This window comes from Maniola hyperantus, chromosome 18 (assembly GCF_902806685.2).
Source record: "Maniola hyperantus chromosome 18, iAphHyp1.2, whole genome shotgun sequence".
Classification (NCBI taxonomy): Eukaryota; Metazoa; Arthropoda; class Insecta; order Lepidoptera; family Nymphalidae; genus Maniola; species Maniola hyperantus.
In genome coordinates, this window is record NC_048553.1 from 3,304,918 (window position 1) to 3,326,419 (window position 21,502).

A 21,502-nucleotide genomic window follows, 5' to 3' on the forward strand; every position below is an offset into this window, starting at 1 on the left:
TTAGGTATGGCATTACTTTTGGGCAGATTTTCAAATATATTTTACGGCTAGTACCTATAGGCCACAAGGGCGCGCTGCAAAGGTGTTTTTAATTTTTTTAATTTGTTAGGTACCTACCTGAAAAACTATTGGGTCGATTTTGATGCGGTTTTTTGTGTTGCACAGTTATCACCTCAGAGCAGGTTCTTAGATGTGCCCAGATGTGTGATGTGTCATAGCTAGATAGATCTGCTAAATTTAGTTTAGAGAAAGACAATGGAATCGGTGCCATTGTCATCTTTCAAACAAAAATTAAATTAAATTCAGTTCATCCCGTCAGGAACTCAGAATAAATAGGTATTTGTAGAAGTAACCCTATTCAAGCTTATTTGATATTCTGAGATATTACAGAAAAGCTAGGCTCAAAAGAGCTAGAATCCAGAGCCGTAAAACAAGTTAAAAAATTGTTATATTGTACGACGAACTAAAATGTTATTTGCAAAGAATTTCTAAGTACTACTTCGTAGTACAACGTTATTTGTTATCTGTGGTTGTAAATTCTGTCTCTTCTGTCTATAACAATTTGACTGTGACACATAGGAAATAAACGTTTTTACCATAGAGATACATAGAGGTAACCATAACGTGTTGCCGCTCTTGTACATCTATGTGTCAAAGAGGTATTGTTTTCTACGTCTTTTTCAGGGAACCTCCGTTCGTGTCAAAAGCGTGAGAACTCTTTGATTTCCCGGGATAAAAAGTAGCCTATGTCACTCTCCTTAAACTATAGGTACCAATGCAATAAATCACGTCGATCCGTTGCTCCGTTGCGACGTGATTGAACCTGTAGTCAACAAACACATATTCGCATTTATAATAAGGGTATTAATAAGGGTACCAGTGACCTCAATTATTAGTATATTTTTCCATCTGTGAATATTTTGATTATTATTGATTAACTTTACAAACTTACCCCCGTCTTTATTTTTCACCATTCCAATAGTACCCCCTGTGTAAAGAACTAAAACTGTCCTTTCATTTCTTCCCAAGCTTTTCACCGAATTAGCCATGTTCAACATAGATAACTCCAAATAACTCCTAGCTCTCCTTACTTTCGTGTCAATCTTCGGGTTTACGCTTTTACTTTCGCATTCATTTTAAAAAATATTTGAATTGCCATTTTGGATATCACTTTCCCGCGCTACGTCTTCACTGATGCGTTCGAAAACATTACCGTTTGACATTATTGTTTTTTTTTAATTATAAATAAATTAATTAAAATTATGTAACACAGAACACTCTTCGGACAAATATTGAGGCAAATTAAATCAGTGTCAAAGTAGACTGTAGAGACGGTAAGCCACAACCTATTATTATGCAATCTTACTGACCTATTAATAATATGGGACGAACTCAGATTTAGGTGAATTATCCATTGCGTAGTTTAATATTTATTATATAAAACGAAATTTTCCAACATTAGCATCAATGAATTGGTAATAATGTGGACTTACCTACTCTTGTACCACTTTTAATTTTCTCGATTGCTTAAATCGGTCACTTTTTAGGGTTCCGTACCCAAAGGGTAAAACGGGCCCTTTTACAAAGCTGTCCGTCCGTCTGTCTGTCCGTCTGTCTATCCCTCTGTCATCAGGCTGTATCTCATGAACCGTGATAGTTAGGACAGTTGAAATTTTCACAGATGATGTAAGTATTTCTGTTGCTGCTATCACAAAAAATACTAAAAAATATAATAAAATAAATATTTAAAGGGGCTCCCATAAAACAAACGTGTTTTTTTTTTGCCGTTGTTTTTTTTTAATTATAAATAAATTAATTAAAATTATGTAACACAGAACACTCTTCGGACAAATATTGAGGCAAATTAAATCAGTGTCAAAGTAGACTGTAGAGACGGTAAGCCACAACCTATTATTATGCAATCTTACTGACCTATTAATAATATGGGACGAACTCAGATTTAGGTGAATTATCCATTGCGTAGTTTAATATTTATTATATAAAACGAAATTTTCCAACATTAGCATCAATGAATTGGTAATAATGTGGACTTACCTACTCTTGTACCACTTTTAATTTTCTCGATTGCTTAAATCGGTCACTTTTTAGGGTTCCGTACCCAAAGGGTAAAACGGGCCCTTTTACAAAGCTGTCCGTCCGTCTGTCTGTCCGTCTGTCTATCCCTCTGTCATCAGGCTGTATCTCATGAACCGTGATAGTTAGGACAGTTGAAATTTTCACAGATGATGTAAGTATTTCTGTTGCTGCTATCACAAAAAATACTAAAAAATATAATAAAATAAATATTTAAAGGGGCTCCCATAAAACAAACGTGTTTTTTTTTTGCCGTTTTTATAAATAATGGTACGGAACCCTTCGTGCGCGAGTCCGACTCGCACTTGGTCGGTTTTTATTTATGTAAAGCTACCACAAAGCAACGTGTTTCAAAGCGTTCTTTAGGTAGGTAGATAACCTTTTCACCTTATTTTAGATTGATATCTGTCTAGCCTGTAGTCTATATCTACTCGTGTGCTGTAGTAACCAATTTTATCTACTTAGTAGGTAATAAATGTAAATGTATAATAAAATTATTTTTCTTCCACTTACTCGTAATTGACTACTTTACTGAAGAAAGGTTTTCACTACAGAGGCCTGCTATCGGGTTTTTACTGGCCGCACGCCAACAATTTCCAAGAGGACTGTAATGGAAATTGCTGGACAGTTTCATACTGATGACGAGGTTCTTTATGGTGTAGACTAAAATAAATTGAGTTTTTATAGGTCCACGATTTTATTAATATTCTGACTTATATTAATAAAATCGTAAACCCAAATTAATTATAGCCCAATACCAAAGCCATACAGTGAATTTAAAAATCAAATTATTGGTAGGTACCTATATTATGTAAAAGGTAAAAGGGTTCTTAAAACATTTAATAATTTTAAACAACAAAAATTTACAAAAATATAAGGAACAAGATATTCATAGAAAAGATATTTTAGACTCAAATGATCATTTCTAAAGTTCTCAGTCTTGATTCGATCCTCTTCTTAGCTTCTTCCGAGATCGGCGTTTGAGGCAACGCAGGAGGTCCCATTTTGAGTCCGCTTACAATCTCCATACCAGCCTTCATCACTGGAACCCACCTCCCTGAAATTCATTTCTAAATCAAAAGGGTTCTGTACCTCAAAAGAAAAAACCGGCCAAGTGCAAGTTAGGCTTGCGCAACGACGGTTCCGTACTACAGTCGTATTTTTTCGACATTTTGCACGATAATTCAGAAACTATGGTGCGTAAAAATAAATAAAAATCTGTTTTAGAATGCACAGGTGAAGATCATTCATATGATACCCCACCTGATATAGTTATCTTACTTCTAAAATTGAAAATACTAAAATATATTAGTTCATGACCACAATTTAATTTTTTTGTGTGATGTAACCACAAATTCACGGTTTTCAGATTTTTCCCCGAATGTCTGCTTACCTACCTGCCAAATTTCATGATTCTAGGTCAACGGTAAGTACCCTGTAGGTTTCTTGACAGACAGACAACAAAGTGATCCTATAAGGGTTCCGTTTTTCCTTTTGAGGTACGGAACCCTAAAAAGGAACCCTTACAGGATCACTTTGTTGTCTGTATAGAATTCTAAGCCCCTGCCGGCAATCGAACCCGGGACCTCCCACTAATAAGACCACATGTGCTTACCACTGCGCTAGGGAGGTGGTCATATCAACCGATAGACATCCACTGCTGAACATAGGTCTCTTTTAGGGACTTCCCCAACCCACAGTCTTGCGCCGCCTGAATCCAGCGGCTCCCTGCGATTCGTTGGCTGTCGTCTATCCACCTAGTTGGGGTCCCAAGGTGCTGGAATGGCGACCTCGCACCGGAAGACGCAGCGTTGGAAGACCCCCACTAGGTAGACGGACGACATCAGACGAGTCGCAGGGAGTCGCTGGATCCAGGCGGCGCAAGACCGTGGCGTGTGGAAGTCCCCCCAAGAGACCTATGTCCAGCAGTGGACGTCTATTGGTTGATGATGATGATGATGATGATCCACCTAGTGGAAACCTCCAAGGCTCCAACGTTGCGCTTTTCGCTGCTAGGTCATCATTCCAGCACCTATGGGATAGGTAGGAAAATAAGTATCTATTTTTTTTATACTCACCTTCGATGGTAAGAGCCTCTATAGCCAGACTCAATTTCTCTTGAAGCTTCATAACTTTATCAAGAACGGTAGTGTCCACAGTTTCCAATATATTTTGAGCTAGACGCGGGAACAAGTTGAACGTTGTCCCGATACTGGATCTTATGTTTAATAGAGCTGCTGGAGCTATCAACTGTAATGACAAAAAAATCGATAAGTACCTACTTAGTTATCTTATTTTGAAAATTTGATGATGTGCAAACACTCAGATGTGCGCACAACCGTGCCGTGCAGTAGGTACAAGCGAATTTGAACATTAAGGTTCTAAACGAGTTTTGGCCTTTGACTGTACGCCATGTAGTATGAACCTAACGTGTCTATGGTATAAGCCCCACTCACTGTGTCAGAGCCAAGGAACACCTGCTGGCCCTTCTTCAAGGCTCGCAGCACTTGCGCACACTCGCTCAGGTCGTTGCTCGTGAACTTGATGCCCTTGAAGGTCGGTATGCTCTGTGTAGCTTCCAGCACGAAGGACGGCATATGTACTGAAATAAGAAACTAGTCGAGTGAAAATATTTTGTGAGCACCCTGTATGAATAACAAAATTGAATTGATATAAATTTTACGCTCACTACGCTCGCCTAGGTCTTTGGGGTAGTTTTTAGGGTTCCGTACCTCAAAAGGAAAAACGATACTCTTATAAGATCACTTTGCTGTCTGTCTGTCTGTCAAGAAACCTGTAGGAAACTTCCCGTTAACCTAGAATCGTGAAATTTGGGAGGATGGTAGGTCTTATAGCAGACATGAGGGGGAAAATCTGATAACTGTGAATTTATGGTTACATCACAAGAAAAAATTAAAATGTGTTTATGAACAAATTTTCAACTTTCAAAGTAAGATTGGTATACCAAGTGGGGTACCATTATACCTAAAACAGATTTTTATTTATTTTTAGATATAATAGTTTTTGATTTATCGAGCAAAATGTCGCTAAAATACGATTGTAGTACGGAACCCTCAGTGCGTGAGTCTGACTCGCACTTGGCCGGTTTCTTCTACTTTAATTCTATAAAATTAACTTCTTACATAAGGTATTAAAATTAAAATTTAATTTATAGATTTTATACAAAATAACAAGAAAGCGAGTCTAGTAAAACCCTATTAAAATAAGCCACAATTTGGGTTGAGGGCCTTGGCAGTAGGTCGATTTCGTAGAACCTGCATCAATCATTATGCGATTCTTGTTGCAACAATGCATTGTCAACCAATCTGATGGCGATCGTGACATTGTAGCTTTTTTATTTATTAAGATACAAGTTATGAAGGGCCCTTGACTGCACTCTCACCTGTTGGTAAGTGATGATGCAATCTAAGATGGATGCGGGCTAACCTAGAAGGAGTATGGCAGTTTTATTAAACCCATACCCCTTTCGTTTCTACACGGCATCGTACAGGAACGCTAAATCGCCTGGCGGCACGGATTTGCCCGGTAGGGTGGTAACTAGCTACGGCTAAAGCCTCCCACCAGACAAAAGCTGTCATTCTACCGCAATCGAGCAGCTGTTTAAAGTTGGTGAGGCAAAGTAGGCAGGGCCATCTTTAACCTAAGTACCTATTAGACGCCCTGGGCACTTTAGAATAATTGGGCCCCTATGACCATGACAGAGTAGTGGGTCGGGGGTAAACAAGAAGGATCGAATATAAGTCAGTCTTGACTATACTTAACTATTTCTATGGTCCTCTGTTTGAGTGGACCTTTTAACCTTTGATTTTATCGAAATAAATATGATTTTCGGTAATAAAATATCGGTCGGTCGGTTATAGATTGGTGATCTGGCAGGGACTAGTGGGCCCCTATCTATCGTGGGGCCTGGGCACGTGCCTAGTGGGAAAGATGGGCCTGAAAGTAGGTATTATATTTTGGCAATGTTAATTACTTTGAACGTTAGTAAAGCTGGGTATGTGATAATACAACACTGGCAGGTTGGGCGCGGCGTCCGCGACTAGCTTCACGTAGTCAACCAGCTCCGCAACCGACTGCGGCTTGAAGTACAACTCGGGAAGAGTCAGTAGAGAGTCTACGCCTATTTCTGAACAGTATCTTGCCTGAAAATAAATATATTAATTATTAATCTAAACATATAAATCTATACATATCATTAGTCTATATACATATGAGGAGATCCGCAGGAGAACCAAGGTCACTGACATCATCATCATGATCAACCCATCGCCGGCTCACTACAGAGCACGGGTCTCCTCTCAGAGTGAGAAGGGTTTTGGCCATAGTCTACCACGCTGGCCAAGTGCGGATTGGCAGACTTCACATAACTTTTTTTTTTTATTGAATGGTTTACTAGCGATTTTAACATAAAACTTACTAACTATAATAAATACATAGGTTTTTCTATCATGCACAACTATGTTAAATCTTTTAAAAGTAAACACTGCATGCAAATTCCGTACAGATATATCAGAGTTACAAAGGAGATAACAATTTAAGTGAAGATTCCATACAGTTTGTCTATAGGTATGGTATAACTTTGAGAACATTATGGAGAACTCTCAGGCATGCAGGTTTCCTCACGATGTTTTCCTTCACCATTAAAGCAAGTGATATTTAATTAATTAAAACGCACATAACTCCGAAAAGTTAGAGTGATCAAAGTTCGAACCCTGACCTCCCGAATAGGGAGCGGACGTCTTATCCACTAGGCTACCACAGCTTTTTTATCACTTTTAACACTTCGGTCACTGACATAGCCCAAACTATTAGCAAGCTGAAGTGGCAGTGGGCAGGTCATGCGTGTCGTAGAGGCGCTGGCCATTGGAGCCGGAAAGTCCTTGAGTGGAGACCGCGTTTAAGCAAGCGTAGTGTGGGACGCCCTCCAGCACGATGGACTGACGATACAAAGAGGCAGTCGGGAAGTGGCTGGATGAGGAAGGCGAGGACCGGGTGCGGTGGCGCTCTTTAGGGAAGGCCTATGCCCAACAGTGGACGTCCACAGGCTGATGATGATGATGATGATGATACATATACAACGAAAAGCTGACACAGCTCAAAGTACTGAACATATCGGGCCGAAATTTGGGAATGACGTAGGTATCCGCTAAGAAAGAATGTTTGAAAATACAATCCCTTAGGGCGTTTGTGCACTCATCCGTGATTTTACGGATTCGTGAAAAAAAATATGAATCGAATGCACGTATTTGTATGACAGCCACTTCGAAGAATCACGGATACGAACCGAATACGGATGATTGCAAAACGCCCTTAATGCTACGGGCGTTTGTGCACTCATCTGTGAAATTACGGATTCCGTAAAAATACGAATCGAATATGTACTCACTTACGTATTTGTATGACGGCCACTTCGATGATTCACGGAAACGGACCGAATACGGATGAGTGCACAACCGCCCTTATACCGCCTTTATTAATATGATAAATAAAGAAAATACAAAGTCTTCATTTGACTCAAATTTAAATATAAAAAAATATATAAGTCTTGATTTGAATAAATTCAGTATAAATTTTTTTACAAGTCATGATACTAAAATCATAACGTCTATAAATAAGAACTTTTGGCGGTATTAACGACCAGTCTTGCTCTGTCAGTATTGACGCATTTTTAAATATCGCGCCACGACCGTAAATTTACGAACTACCTAATAAAGTGAATAATCAATAAGTGCTAAAGAAGTAAACGAAATAAAGTCACGCCAAATAACTAATAGTGCTCGAGAGAAATAAACAATTTTTGGAAATATTTCTATCATTTCATCGAGGAACCTGGCTGCGATTTTACACTTATAATGTTTTAATGTAACTTATATTATATCTCACAGTCCGTCACAATCCTATGTGTCCTACCTGAATTATAATCAAGTGAAAAACAATCAGCAGTGTTTGATTTGGGCCCTTCACTCACCTGGGGGCTGGGGCCCACCGCCAAAGTAGTGAGACTCACCAATTCCAAAACGTCAGGGAGTGGAGCACCTCCAACTTGTACCATTATATGGAGCCAGTGGGATTTTCCCGCTTTTACCCATGCGTCTGCTATCTTCTTCCTATCTGCCACGGAGAGCGACATGCTCTCTCCTGTTGTACCTCCCACTGAAACAGATTTTTTTTTATTAAATAACTAGCTTCTTCTTCACTCTGGGCTGGTTTCCGCACTTTAAACGTTTCCGTCTGTTGTGCGTGCATCGCCCCTCCCCGCCGAAGTCTTCACTCCAGCCATCCAAGCTCGCTCCAGAAGCCTGCTCTAAATAACAAGCTTATGCTCGCGGCTTCGTCCGCGTGGACTACACCAATTTCAACCCCCTATTTCTCCCCCCTAGGGGTTGAATTTTCAAAAATCCTTTCTTAGCGGATGCCTACGTCATATTAGCTATCTGCATGCCAAATTTCAGCCTGATCCGTCCAGTAGTTTGAGCTGTGCGTTGATAGACCAGACAGTCAGTCAGTCAGTCACCTTTTCCTTTTATATATTTAGATAGTAAGACCTCAATCCCTTTTACGCTGATGTGGTTATGACGCATAATAATACAGCAATAGCATTCATACGTAAGTGGGAAGAATTCCGCTGTACATCGACCTTTAGAAGGAGATAGCAGATTTGTAGAGCGTTGTCTCTGTCGTTGTATATATATATATATATATACATATATATATATGAGTATGAGTGTCTCAACGCTCTACAAAGTCGTCGAAATGTTATTCTACCTTTATTCTTCACGTTAGAACCCCCCCCCAAAATACGAGGCAGACTTCTTAACCACTAAGTCTATCGCCGCTTTTATTATTAATTTGGCTTTTTTATTTATTTATTCAGATACAAGTTAGCCCTTGACTGCAATCTCACCTGGTGGTAAGTGATGATGCAGTCTAAGATGATAGCGGGCTAACCTGGAAGGGGTATGGCAGTTTTTATTAAACCCATACCCCTTTGGTTTCTACACGGCATCGTACCGGAACGCTAAATCGCTTGGCGGCACGGCTTTGCCGGTAGGGTGGTAACCAGCCACGGCCGAAGCCTCCCACCAGACCAGACCAGAAATTTAGTAATTATAAAATTCCAAACCCCTGCCAGGAATCGAACCCGGGACCTCCCACTATTAAGACCACAGCGCTCACCACTGCGCCAGGGAGGTCGTCAAATACTTACGCTCTTACGAAATTACTTTAGGCTTTAGGCTTACGAAATTTAAATTTTAACTACCTATGCCTAATAAAAAATATGCCTATAAAAATATACTTATGACGAGGGTGTATTTTTTTTAGTCTCTTACCAAGCACGGCTTTAATCTCTTCATCAGCCAAATACTTAGCATATGCTGGAATAATGTCATAGTTGATGCTTTGGTCGTCGTTCAGTGGTGTAAAGACTGGTGGCACCTGCAGGTCACAGGCGTTGAAGAAAACCTAAAAATAATATAGAGCATCTAATTAGCTTAAAAACAACTTACCACTAAGGGCGTTTGTGCACTCTCCGTTTTATTTAAAAATACGAATCGAATGAGGACGTATTTGTATGACGGCCACTTTAAAGAATCACGGATACGAACCGAATACGGATGAGTGCAGAAACGCCGTAACAACCACAGGATACCTAAGTGTGCAACAGAGATGGCAATAGATCATGGATCATAAGTACGTGAAAGAAAGGGAAAAGAAGTTGCACTTGCAGCCTGCAGGACCACATTTTCACGTTGATGCCACAATTTTTCGATCGAAATTTAAAATCTAACTCTTAAGTCTAGCTTAAAACACCCCAGAGCACTACTTATACCTAATCTTGCGTACCTAATGCGTACCTAATAATAATTAGTGTATCAAGCGAACATAAATTAATATAAACTTAGTTGAACCAAATGGTAACCTATGCAGGTACGATAAGTGTTTCTCGTGTTAATGATTCGCTGATGAAAAATATTATGGAAGTACCCACCATGACTGGAATATTTTAATTAAAATAAAATTAAGGATGTATTTCACTGCGTGGATAGTAAACTTGTTAACTTATCAAGAGTTCAGAGCACTCAGAGTCAAAGTTTTATATTTTGTATAGACGGCTGTTCCAAAAATAGTTTTGATTAAAATTATCTCCATCACAAATCGATACTCTTTAATTACATTTGAAAATGATCTTTAAATCATGTACACTAAAGTTTAATTTATTCTAAAGATCAACTCTCGGGCTGATAAGTGAATATTTATGATGATAAGCAATAAGAATTTCAATAGACTTACCTACCTATTTCAAATTACTCGTTATACTTGTTACTGTGCTAAGTTTTATAATAAGAATATATTTTTGTTCTCATTTGATAAATTCGATGAATTTAATTTAATGAGGAAGTTTCAGGGCAACGTTCGATGAAATTTTCATAGATGGCGCGGAATATTACCGCCACTAAAGATGAAAAATATTACCTTTTTCTATATTATGATCTACGCTTTAATGTTTAGGTCGTGTTAATCAATGACATAGATGAAGAGTAAGAGCGTGCTCTGCAATTTTCCTTACATTTCTTCCCCACAAAATCTGTGAACTATAATAGAAGTAATTAATTAATTTTGCATCCGATTTAAATTTAAAGCATAGATCATATAGGTATTATTTTTCATCTTTAGTTGTGGTAGTATTTAGCGCCATCTATGTAAATTTTATCGAACGTTGCCCTGAATTTTCCTCATTGTCGATGACAAGTTTTGCAATCGTTATTAAACTGCAAACATTTCTTTGGTTTGTGATTGTGATCAACTATCGTCTACACCATAGAGATAGTATCATCAAGGTCTACACCTACTATTATATGCCAATCAGCCCCCCAATTGTGTAAGAATAACCATTTCATGGCTATCGTAATCGTCAAGAAATTCTGCCCTTTGATTGGTTGATTCGCTGTTTACATTTTTTCACAGCCAATCAAAGGGCAGAATTCTTGACGATTGCGATAGCCATGACATGGTTATTCTTACACAATTGGGGGGCTGATTTGCAAACTTTACATTTAATGACTCTAAATTTTAGTGCACACTACAAATTTAAACAGTAGGCTCGTGACTGTGCGCTAAAATCACGGGTTTTACCATCTAAATATTAAATTTTAAACTGTCAAACTGCGTCTGTCCTTTTACAAATATTGACTACTAAACAATGGTAATAATTGTCGTGTTATTCATCGTTACGTCGTGCTATCGCTATCTCATACGCGGTTACACAGTACTTTAATCTAGCTTTTTTACTCAATCTACGGCTCAGAATCAGTACCACTGACTACTAAACAATGGTAGGTAGTAATAAAATTGTCGTGTTATTCATTGTTACGTCGGGCTATCGCTATCTGGGTCGCAGTTACACAGTAAAGTCCATTTCATCAAGAAGTCCCCCAGACGCAGCGCTGTACTCGCGTGACATAATGGCATTGTAAACAATCTTTAAAATGCACTAAGCTAGTTAAAAACTCACAAAAATCTACCACAACCAACGAACTTGATAACATCGACGAACGACAACAACGTCGACAATCACCGCCATCATAGTCCGCCGACATCATAGTTCCAAAAATCACCGCGGGACTTCTTTCATGAAAAGGACTTTACTTTAGCACCACAGTTTAGCACGGTAATAATATGATAATATTACCGTGACTTTAGTCTAGCTTTTTTACAACGTCTACGTTGGCTATACAATGCCCATTGACAAAGAGTATTAATTATAAACGCGTATATTATATTTATAAAATATAAACACTAACGTACGTCGGCACCATACACAGAGTACATTATGATAGCATGGTCGGCACTCGGCATACTCTATGACGTCGCCCGCAGCCCGTGTCGGCCATTGACTTTACATACATACATTCACAGAGTACTTTGTAATATATGCATACATTTTACAAACCCAAACAACCAATTAATTAACTGTAATGACTTAAACTGCTGCTAATTTTGATTTTTTACTATTTTAATTAAAAATAAATAAGTGCCTAGGTACCAATTTTAATTATGCAGTGTTTCGTGGCTGTTTGTAGTAATACGTCAAGAACACATGGCGAATCTCTTGGAATTACTTTTCACAGGTAGGTGCAACCTTATGATAGGTATGTAGGTAACTAGTAACTTTACACCGTAACTAACCTCGATTGCTATCTCGACCTGCTGTAATTAAATTGTTACTAAGCTTACTTAATTATTTTCTTTTCGCTATGTAATTGTATATAAATAAATAGGTAGGTACTTTGATACCTAGTGTACGCATAAAGCATACACTAAACTTTTACTCTTAACAAATATTTACAAAAACTACATATTTATGAAAACAATGTTAAATTCACTAGTAGAACCATGTCTCATTAACATCGAAATGACGTCATTTGAGTTTGTACATATTAAGGGTATGGTATGGTAACAGGTATACATATTAATCTATGGTTTTGATGTATATTTAAATAAAAATATACCATCAGCTCGAAACTTCAGTCTAGTGCTGACGTCACTAAAATGGCGCCCACGCGCATTAGCAATTTGTGGGACTTATACCGGAATAATTAAGTAAAAGAATAGAATATAAATACATACTGATTGTTTAAGTTACATCAAATAGTCAAATAATTTATTCAAAATAGGTAATAAGTAATTTATTTTTGATGTAATGATATTATTATAGTGGTGATAATTTTTATGCGAACTTAAAACTAAAGCTACGAGGGTTCCAAACATGCAGATGTGAGAAGAGCCCACAACAAACTTGCTTCTTGCATCACTTGCATCTTTGCTTATAGCTCCCTTAGGTATAATTCTTTCTTTATTCTTTGTTTTTGCGTTTCACATGTATCCACTTACAAGAATAACATGTTACATGAGGTACATATGAGACCCTTTAAGGGTATAGCCATCTTCACATAGTCTTTATCCATCATCATCATGATCAACCCATTACCGGCTCACTACAGAGCACGGGTCTCCTCTCCGAGTGAGAGGGGTTTTGTCTTCCACGCTGGCCATGTGCAGATTGGTAGACCTCACACACCTTTGAGAACATTATTAACATACTCTAAGGCATGCGGGTTTCCTCACGATGTTTTCCTTCACCGTTAAAGCAAGTGATATTTAATTAATTAAAACGCATATAACGCCGAAAAGTTAAGAGGTGCGTGCCCGGGATCGAACCCCCGACCTCCGATTAGAAGGCGGACGTTCTAACCATTAGGCTATCACAGCTTTTCTATAGTATTTATACATAGTATAAAATAAAGTCGCTTCCCGCTGTCTGTCTGTTTGTATGTATGTATGAACGCGTAGATCTTTTAAACTCCGCAACAGACTTTAATGCGGTTTTCACCAATAGATAGAGTGATTCAGGAGGAAGGTTTGTAGGTATAGTTTAAGTCTCAAATAATTAGAGATCCCTAGGAAAATTACATTAGTATCTACACTGCACCCATGCGAAGCCGGGGCCGGTCGCTAGTATACATTATAATTAGCTTATTAGGAACAAGTTCGATTTCGGTTAGAAAAAATTGGTACCTAAACTTCTCAATGCAATTCAATACCGGTTTCATTGTCGTTCAGAATGTCCTATAGAGATTTTCAATTTATTATACATATTATGTATTGTACTACATATTTTTTTATGGAATAAGTAAGCCTACCCGTGCGAATCAACTAATGGGCTTTGAGTTATTTGTTGTCGATAGCATTTTTTCAGTAAAATTATTATTTCTTCTAGATATTTCTTCATCACTGCCCATATTATATATGCAAAAGTATGTTTGTTTGTTAGTTTATTAGTTTGTCCTTCAATCACGTCGCAACGGAGCAACGGATTGATGTGATTTTTTGCATGGGTATAGTTAAAGTCCTGGAGAGTGACATAGGCTACTTTTTGTCTCGGAAAAGCAAAGAGTTCCTACAGGATTTTTAAAAACCTAATTTCACGCGAACGGAGTCGCCGCAGGCATCAGCTAGTTTCTTATTTTTTTGCAGTTGCATCATAATTAAATGTGGTGGAATATGAAAATTAATAATGCAGTCCGGACTTCTATTTTATACGCTAATTACTACTAGCTTATGTTCGCGACTTCGTCCGCGTGGACTACATAAAATTCAACCCCCTATTTCACCCCAACAGACGTTGATTTTCCAAAAATCCTTTCTTAGCGGATGCCTACGTCATAATAGCTATCTGCATGTCAGTCAGTCAATCAGTCACCTTTTCCTTTTATATATTTAGATAACTGTTACAGGTTTCCCACCACACCCAGAGTCCGTGCAGCCTGGCTCCAAGCCCTCGGTAAACAAGGATCTCGCTTACCACGTGGCGCCGTAGTATGCTCACAGCATTTCCTGACCGATGACTTCTGTGAAACAAGGAGTGGGTTGAAGAAAATTCGACTCGGCGCTATTCCTTTTGTGATAAATGACATAGAATCGTCTGATGAAAATCAGAAACCTACAGATGAACACATACAGGCAGAAATAGACATTGTACATGGGGCTCCGGACACTGTTAAAATAAAAACTGAACAATCACACAAGTCTATTTTTGCTCTGGATAGTGAGACACTTTTTAAACAGGAACTTTTAGATCAGGAATTTACGGACCAAAATTTTGATAATGTCTACGATGCAAACTTTGATGTGTTTGAGAATGAGGTATATGACAATTATTGTTTAGAAATAAATAACAGTGACAGAAAAAATACTCTATCTGCAAAAAATCCAAGTCCAAGGACAGTGATGCCGGAATCACAAGAAATTGAAATCGACAAAGAAACATATAAAAAAATTGATGATAAGAGTTTGGAAACCCACTCAACTGCACGTAGTGATGAGGCGGGAATGAAAAATGTAACTACATCAAAGGGCTGTAATGAAAACAAAAATCCATCGTTTCAATTTATCAGCAGGAATACTAAGAGAAAACTTTTCGTTTGTGATATTTGTCATAGGACTAGTAAAATTAGAAACAATCTAGTTGAGCATATTATGAGAGCTCACACTGGGGAAAAGCCATACTCCTGTGCGCATTGTCAATACAAATGTGTGGATAAAGGGTCCTTAAGGTCTCATCTGAGGACGCACACTGGTGAAAAATCCTTTACATGTAATATTTGTAATAAAAAGTTTGCATACAAATCAGCTTTGGTCACTCATACGAGAATACACACAGGCGAGAAACCCTATGCATGTGAGCTGTGTGACTTCGAAACTGGATCTAACAGTACAATAATTAGACACATGCGATCTCACCTTGTTGAAAAACGTTACCGATGCGATGTGTGTCAAGCTCAATTAAAAACGAAGTCTACTTTAAATAGGCACAAGAGAATTCACACTGGGGTCAAGCCCTTTTCTTGTGACTATTGTGAATATAAAAGTGTAAAGAAATATAACTTAACTCTACACATAAGGAAACACACTGGAGAAAAACCATACTCATGTAAGATTTGTCAGTATAAATTTTCAAGTAAAGATGGCTTATCTTTACACATGCCAACTCACACTGGGGAGAGAGCTTACGCGTGTCAGCATTGTCATTCTAAATTTTCAAGGAAAAGTGCTCTGAATATACACATGCGTGTTCACACCGGCGAAAAACCTTATCCTTGTAAATATTGTGACTTACGATTTGCACAAAAAAGTTACCTCAACATTCATACAAGGATTCATACTGGCGAAAAACCCTATTGCTGTAAGCATTGTGAATATAAATGCTCAAGCTCAAGTTCTCTACACAGCCATATGCGTGTACATACTAAACACAAACCTTATTCATGTCAGCACTGTCCAGCAAAATTCGCGCAAAAATGCGGCCTAACGACTCACATGAAAATCCACACTGGGGAGAAACCTCATTCTTGCGAAGCATGTGATTATAAATCTTCATCGAAGACCGCTTTAAAGAATCATATTAAGTGTGTACACAACAAGGAGAAACCTTTTTGCTGTAACTATTGTCAGTATAAATCAGCAAACAAACATTATTTACTGTATCACATAAGGACTCACACTGGAGAGAAACCGTATTCGTGTCAGCTGTGTGACTTTAAAAGTTCTAATAAAAAAAGTGTACAAATTCACACCAGGACTCACACTGGCGAGAAACCTTATCGTTGTGATGTTTGTCATCATAAATTTGCTACGCATACCAGTATGAAGAGGCATATGACAACGCACACTGGGGAAAAACCTTACACTTGCGATATGTGTCAAAATAAATTTACAAGGAAAAACGATGTTAGAACACACATTATGATGGCTCACGGTGGCAAGAAACCTTATCATTGCAAGGTTTGTCATCATGAGTTTACGACGAATGTAGTTCTAAAGAAGCATATGCTGACTCACACTAGAACAGAATCTTATTTGTGCGATATTTGTCAAAAAACATTTGCAAAGAAAATCGATATAAGAACACATATGAGGACTCATACATTTTAGTGTTGAGTGTACACGTTATTTGCATCTTTCTGCCTAGTTTGTGACATGCGACAATCGCAATGACTCCATTGATCTTCATGCTCTGTTGAAGAATGCGCAGTGACGGTTTAGAGTTCAAACCATTTGTGGCTACTTTTTTGCAGACTAATACTGTAGCATACAGGCAAATAATACATACAAACTTACATTCATACTAACACATATACTACAGTGGTCAAAGTCTTATGTGTCAAACCTTTTTTTTGCAAATAAAGATATATTTATTTATTTTATTATTTATTCAAGACACTGTCGTCTCGAGTCTCACCCCACGCAATATGCGTGGGAGGGTAATCGTACTGAGGCGGGCAGTCGGGGCTCGGACCGCCGCACAGTGAAGACGTGGATAGTGAGATGGTTGAGCCGATATTTATACACTACAATTAAATACTCATACATGAGTTACTACAAATACAACCTGTAGAGCCTCAATAGCTCAACGGTTAAGGAGCGGACTGAATTCTGAAAGGTTACCGGTTCAATCCCCACCCGTTGCACTATTGACGTACCTAATTCTAGCACAAGCTTTTCGCTTAGTTGGAAGGGAAAGGGGAATATTAGTCATAATTAACATGGCTAATATTCTTTAAAAAAAACCTATTTACTTATATGTGAATGTAACACATTTTAGTCATATTTTAATGCCACTTGCCAAGTGTCCAATAGCAATCACTCGCGCAAGTCACTTGCACTGTGCTGTCACTCGTACCAAGCAAGTTTCTGTTTCCATTATATATGTACGCGACAGGTCGAAATAACAATGGGGGAGGTAACGCCCCGCACACCCCCCGCGCTTCTCCGGTTCGGGCGAGCGCGGGTGACGTGCGGCGCGTCCCCAGCCTCATTTCCCGATTGCCATCTCGACTTGTCGCGGACTTGCCTATTTGGAGAATGACTTATTAAAGTTTTATTGCTTGTGAACATTTTCCAATTTTGTACATAGTTCAGTTGTAAGTTCAATTTTACACAATTATCATCATCACAATCAACCCATCGCTGGCTCACTACAGAGGACGGGTCTCGTCTCACAATGAGAAGGTTGGAACTACGCTGGCCATGTGCGGCGGATTGTTTATTGTCAATTAGCAGAAAAAGCAAGAGAAATCTGTTCGTTTGTAATATTTGTCAGGACTAAAATTATATGTTGTCTTATTTGAGCATATTATGAGAGCTCACACTAGGGAAAAGTCGTACTCCTGTGCGCATTGTCAATACAAATGGGTTATTCCCATTGAGTCACACCCCCGTGAGTAACAGTGTGACTCAACGGGAATTTTGGGTGTGCTGAAACTCAAATGTTTATGCTTAGAATAAACCTCAAAGTATGGTAGGGTCAGGTGGTAAACAGTGGCCCAGTAGTACACAGTGCACCACCACTCATATCTCAAAAACGCGACGTTGCTAAACCGTACTGCAAACGTGAAACAATTTGCCTTCTACCACCTCCCGCACTCCCCAGTCGACGGCGCTCTCCCGCCCGTAACAGTGGCACAGTGTATGGTTTTGTCCTTGGAGCCAAAAAAAGTAAGTACACGTGTTTTCATTTATTTTCTTTCTAGAATCGTTGTATATTGAGTAACATTATATTGCACTGTTTCCATGTGTAAAGTAATTGTTCCTTAATAACTTAGATATATAAATATCCTTTGAATTTGGTATGTTTAATAGTTATGTAACCTTAAAGGTTAGAAAGTGGTGTCTGCACACAGTGGCTCAAAACCGTAGGGTACACAGTGAACCATGGTTCACTGAGTACCAATCACTTTGTCCATTATGTCCGATACAATTTATGCATTAATTTTCAACTGTGATTGTTATGAACAAAAAAAGGCGTTAATAGAAGATCTAATACTTAATATATTAATAGTAATCTTTTTGTTATAGAATGTGTCGAACTACAGTAAAAAATCGAAAAATTGGCGGACATGATGCAAAAGACATGAAAAAAGCTGTAGATCTTGTAAAGAACGGAAACACAAAGCAGCACAAGAATGTAATTTTAAATATTCAACTATGAGAAGATTTATGTGAAAATACTAATAAGTGGAAATATAAAAATCCAAGCTTTAATTTATATAGTCAGTATTCCTAATTAGATTTGTAAGTTAAATTAGTATCTACTAGTTTGTTTTTTGTACTGATTTTATGTGATTATTGCTAAAGAATACAAATATATAAAGAAATGATTGAATATTACTTTACTGTACTTTGTGTACACATTGGTTCACTGTCGACTCACCCCCTGATTCACTTTGTACATATACTGGTACACAGTGAACCATTCGCCATCTTTTAAATAAAACAATATTACCTATAAACTATTACAATTAGTGCTGAAATTGATATGCAAAACACAAGTTTAATAAATTACCTTTCATCTAATGCCAATAGTTCTTAACTACATTCACGTACGGTGGATCTATAAATGTTTGAAATTTTAGTGGTTCACTGTTTACCATGTCACCCTATGCTATTCACCCTGATTAGCATACCATACTTTGAGGTTCAGAACTTTGGTGTAGTACTTGCTGCATAGAAGCTATGATAGCCTAGTGGTTAGGATGTCCGCCACCTAATCGGAAGTCGGGGGTTCGATCCCGGACACGCACCTCTAACTTTTCGGAGTTATGTTCATTAATTAAATATCACTCGCTTTAACGGTGAAGGAAAACATTGTGAGGGAACCATGCAGGCTTCCACACGATGTTATCCTGAGAGTTCTCCACGATGTTCTCAAAGGTGTGTGAAAAGTCTGCTAGTCCGCACTTGGCCAGCGTTGTAGACTATGCCCAAAACTTTTCGCACCTGAGACCTGTGCTCTGTAGTGAGCCGGCGATGGGTTGCTCATGATGTATGTCTGATATTATTGTATTCTTGATGTACATTAATTAATTTTTTAAGAATAGAATAGAATAGAATAATGTTTATTCGAGGTGTATAGGTGGTACATGGTGTAGGCAATATCGTCCTGTACAGCAGTGCAACACCTCGAACAGGTAGGCCACTCAGCTTGTGTTGAGACGTCGGGCCCCTCAGACACAAACCTCTAGAGCAAATATCTGAGGTACCAGATGCCCCAACGCTGATTTTCAGTGACCGCCTTGACATTGTAACACGATTTTTTTCTGTAATTTATTAAGTGTGTAGGTATAACTACTTACAGTACGCGGCCGAAAGTGATGAACATCGGCCTTTAGAATGACATTTCATCTTTGTAGAGCGTTGTCTCTGTCACTCATACCCATATGACGCTTTGTCGGTCCAACGCGACCGAGACAGTGCTCAACAAAACTGCTGTCTCCTTCCAAAGATCGATGTTCATCACTTTTTGGCCGCGTACTGTAATAAAATAATCAAATAAAATGTTGAATTTAATCTTTATCTTTTGACCTTTTATTTTATGAAAATTCGCCATCCTCATCATCAGCTAAAGAAGACAGAAGTCTTCTGTTAGCAACTACCTCATGACGATGTCTCAATTGCTGCTCACGACACATCCGGATAGGTAGAAAAACTCCTTTTTTGAATATTGGTTAATAAAGTAGCCAGTTACTCCCTGGTTAATTCTCTACTTGTCTGTGAAAGTCAAGCCGTTCCGAAGATTTGCCTGTTCAGACAGACAAAATTTTTAAAAACGTTTGATTCAATTATGGTACAGTTCAAATAACCATAATATGAGGTAGTTATTTCGAAATTACAGACAGACACTTCAATTCTATAGATATTCAATTCAATATTGTGGCAGCATATGTCAATCACCCAAGTCAAAAAGACTAGAACCCAGAGCCGTCTAACCAGTTTTTAAAAAAAACACCCAAGTCAGCTGCACAGAGTAGGTACATTAAATATAGGGGTCAGCTCCAGTATGGCTCCAGTATATATAATGCACAGAGTACATTGAATATAGGGTATAGAGTTAACACTCAGATTGATTGCATAGCGCCATCTAGCGATATGTGACATCCCTAAAGCCGAACAAATCGCGCTCCTCAGGATATTTCTTAAATAATATTATTCCCCAAAGTAATTTCCAAAAATCAAATATTAATTGATTTGACTTTTAGAAATTACTTTGGAGACAGTGGAATTTGAATTACTTTAGGCAAATAAAACAACAGTGTAGCGATTAGACAGTTTTTTATAATTTCTTTTATTAAATAGATTAAATGCCAACATTTTAATTATATCACCTTCGTCTTAATCTGAAACTTCAATTCAAAATAAGCATGGCACACTCGTCGGTTTCGATACACATAGTGAGGATCCAAAGATGTGTCTAGTCCAACAGCTCGAGTCCACGCAAGGTACAGATCCATTTCTTTTTCAGGATTGAGAAATGAATATAGAATTGTACCATCTTTGCCTGAAAAAAAATTGTGAGAACTGACCACATACCGTTGCATAAATCAATGAGTATTACTACCAGCTTCTGTTTATGACTTTGTCTGCGAGGACTTTAGAATTGGTGCATACCGCATAATATACCATCTCGGTTGCTAATTAACCTAATCCAAATTGTTTCTTTAATTGTGATGTGGTAACAAACATCCAAAATTACATATTATCTAAATATATAAAAGGGAAAAGTGACTGACTGATCTATCAACGCACAGCTCAAACTACTGGACGGATCGGACTGAAATTTGGCATGCAGGTAGCTATTATGACGTAGGCATCCGCTAAAGGATTTTTGAAAATTCAACCCCTAAAGGGGTGAAAGAGAGGTTTGAAATTTGTGTAGTCCAAGAGGGGTTTGAAATTTGTGTAATCCACGCGGACGAAGTCGCGAGCATAAGCTAGTTTATAATATAAATAATGAAGAGTAACATTTAATGAAGCTTTTATTAGACCAAAG

General features: G+C 38.2%; 4 protein-coding genes across 4 annotated transcripts in view; 1 reads left to right on the plus strand and 3 right to left on the minus strand.

Annotated features, from left to right (window-relative positions):
• The window catches only part of LOC117990853 (L-asparaginase 1), a 27,719-nt gene extending 26,461 nt beyond the window's left edge, over positions 1-1,258 (minus strand). The window contains exon 1 of the mRNA XM_069504423.1: positions 953-1,258. Within this exon, the coding sequence (XP_069360524.1) occupies positions 953-1,058 (106 nt within the window). The 5' untranslated portion in view covers positions 1,059-1,258. The remainder of the gene's footprint in view (positions 1-952) is intronic.
• The window catches only part of LOC117990812 (N-acetylneuraminate lyase-like), a 21,799-nt gene extending 11,604 nt beyond the window's left edge, over positions 1-10,195 (minus strand). The window contains exon 1 of the mRNA XM_069504427.1: positions 10,106-10,195. Coding sequence (XP_069360528.1) covers positions 10,106-10,108 — 3 coding nt within the window. The 5' untranslated portion in view covers positions 10,109-10,195. The remainder of the gene's footprint in view (positions 1-10,105) is intronic.
• LOC117990852 (N-acetylneuraminate lyase-like) lies at positions 2,920-11,988 on the minus strand. The gene is made up of 7 exons (XM_069504425.1): positions 11,923-11,988; positions 9,447-9,579; positions 8,123-8,268; positions 6,089-6,257; positions 4,551-4,696; positions 4,173-4,344; positions 2,920-3,151 (listed from the first exon to the last, which is right to left on the minus strand). The coding sequence occupies exons 1-7, from the start codon at positions 11,971-11,973 to the stop codon at positions 3,006-3,008; spliced, it is 963 nt and encodes a 320-aa protein (XP_069360526.1). The 5' UTR covers positions 11,974-11,988; the 3' UTR covers positions 2,920-3,005.
• A 30-nt stretch (positions 11,989-12,018) lies between these two features.
• Positions 12,019-20,028, plus strand: LOC117990849 (zinc finger protein 271-like). The gene is made up of 3 exons (XM_069504421.1): positions 12,019-12,245; positions 14,412-18,171; positions 18,532-20,028. The coding sequence occupies exons 1-2, from the start codon at positions 12,172-12,174 to the stop codon at positions 16,606-16,608; spliced, it is 2,271 nt and encodes a 756-aa protein (XP_069360522.1). The 5' UTR covers positions 12,019-12,171; the 3' UTR covers positions 16,609-18,171; positions 18,532-20,028.
• The last annotated feature ends 1,474 nt before the right edge of the window (positions 20,029-21,502 follow it).

What these genes read in the sequence shown, in the direction of transcription:
- LOC117990852 (XM_069504425.1), bottom strand. Translation starts at nt 11,973, where the DNA reads ATGCCGAGTGCCGACCATGCTATCATAATGTACTCTGTGTATGGTGCC. An exon ending in ACTCTGTGTATGGTGCCGAC is followed by an intron (nt 9,580 to 11,922) that starts GTACGTTAGTGT and finishes TATTATTTTTAG; the next exon opens with GTTTTCTTCAACGCCTGTGA. An exon ending in AGAGATTAAAGCCGTGCTTG is followed by an intron (nt 8,269 to 9,446) that starts GTAAGAGACTAA and finishes AATCTGTTTCAG; the next exon opens with TGGGAGGTACAACAGGAGAG.
- LOC117990849 (XM_069504421.1), top strand. Translation starts at nt 12,172, where the DNA reads ATGCAGTGTTTCGTGGCTGTTTGTAGTAATACGTCAAGAACACATGGC. An exon ending in CTTGGAATTACTTTTCACAG is followed by an intron (nt 12,246 to 14,411) that starts GTAGGTGCAACC and finishes TAACTGTTACAG; the next exon opens with GTTTCCCACCACACCCAGAG.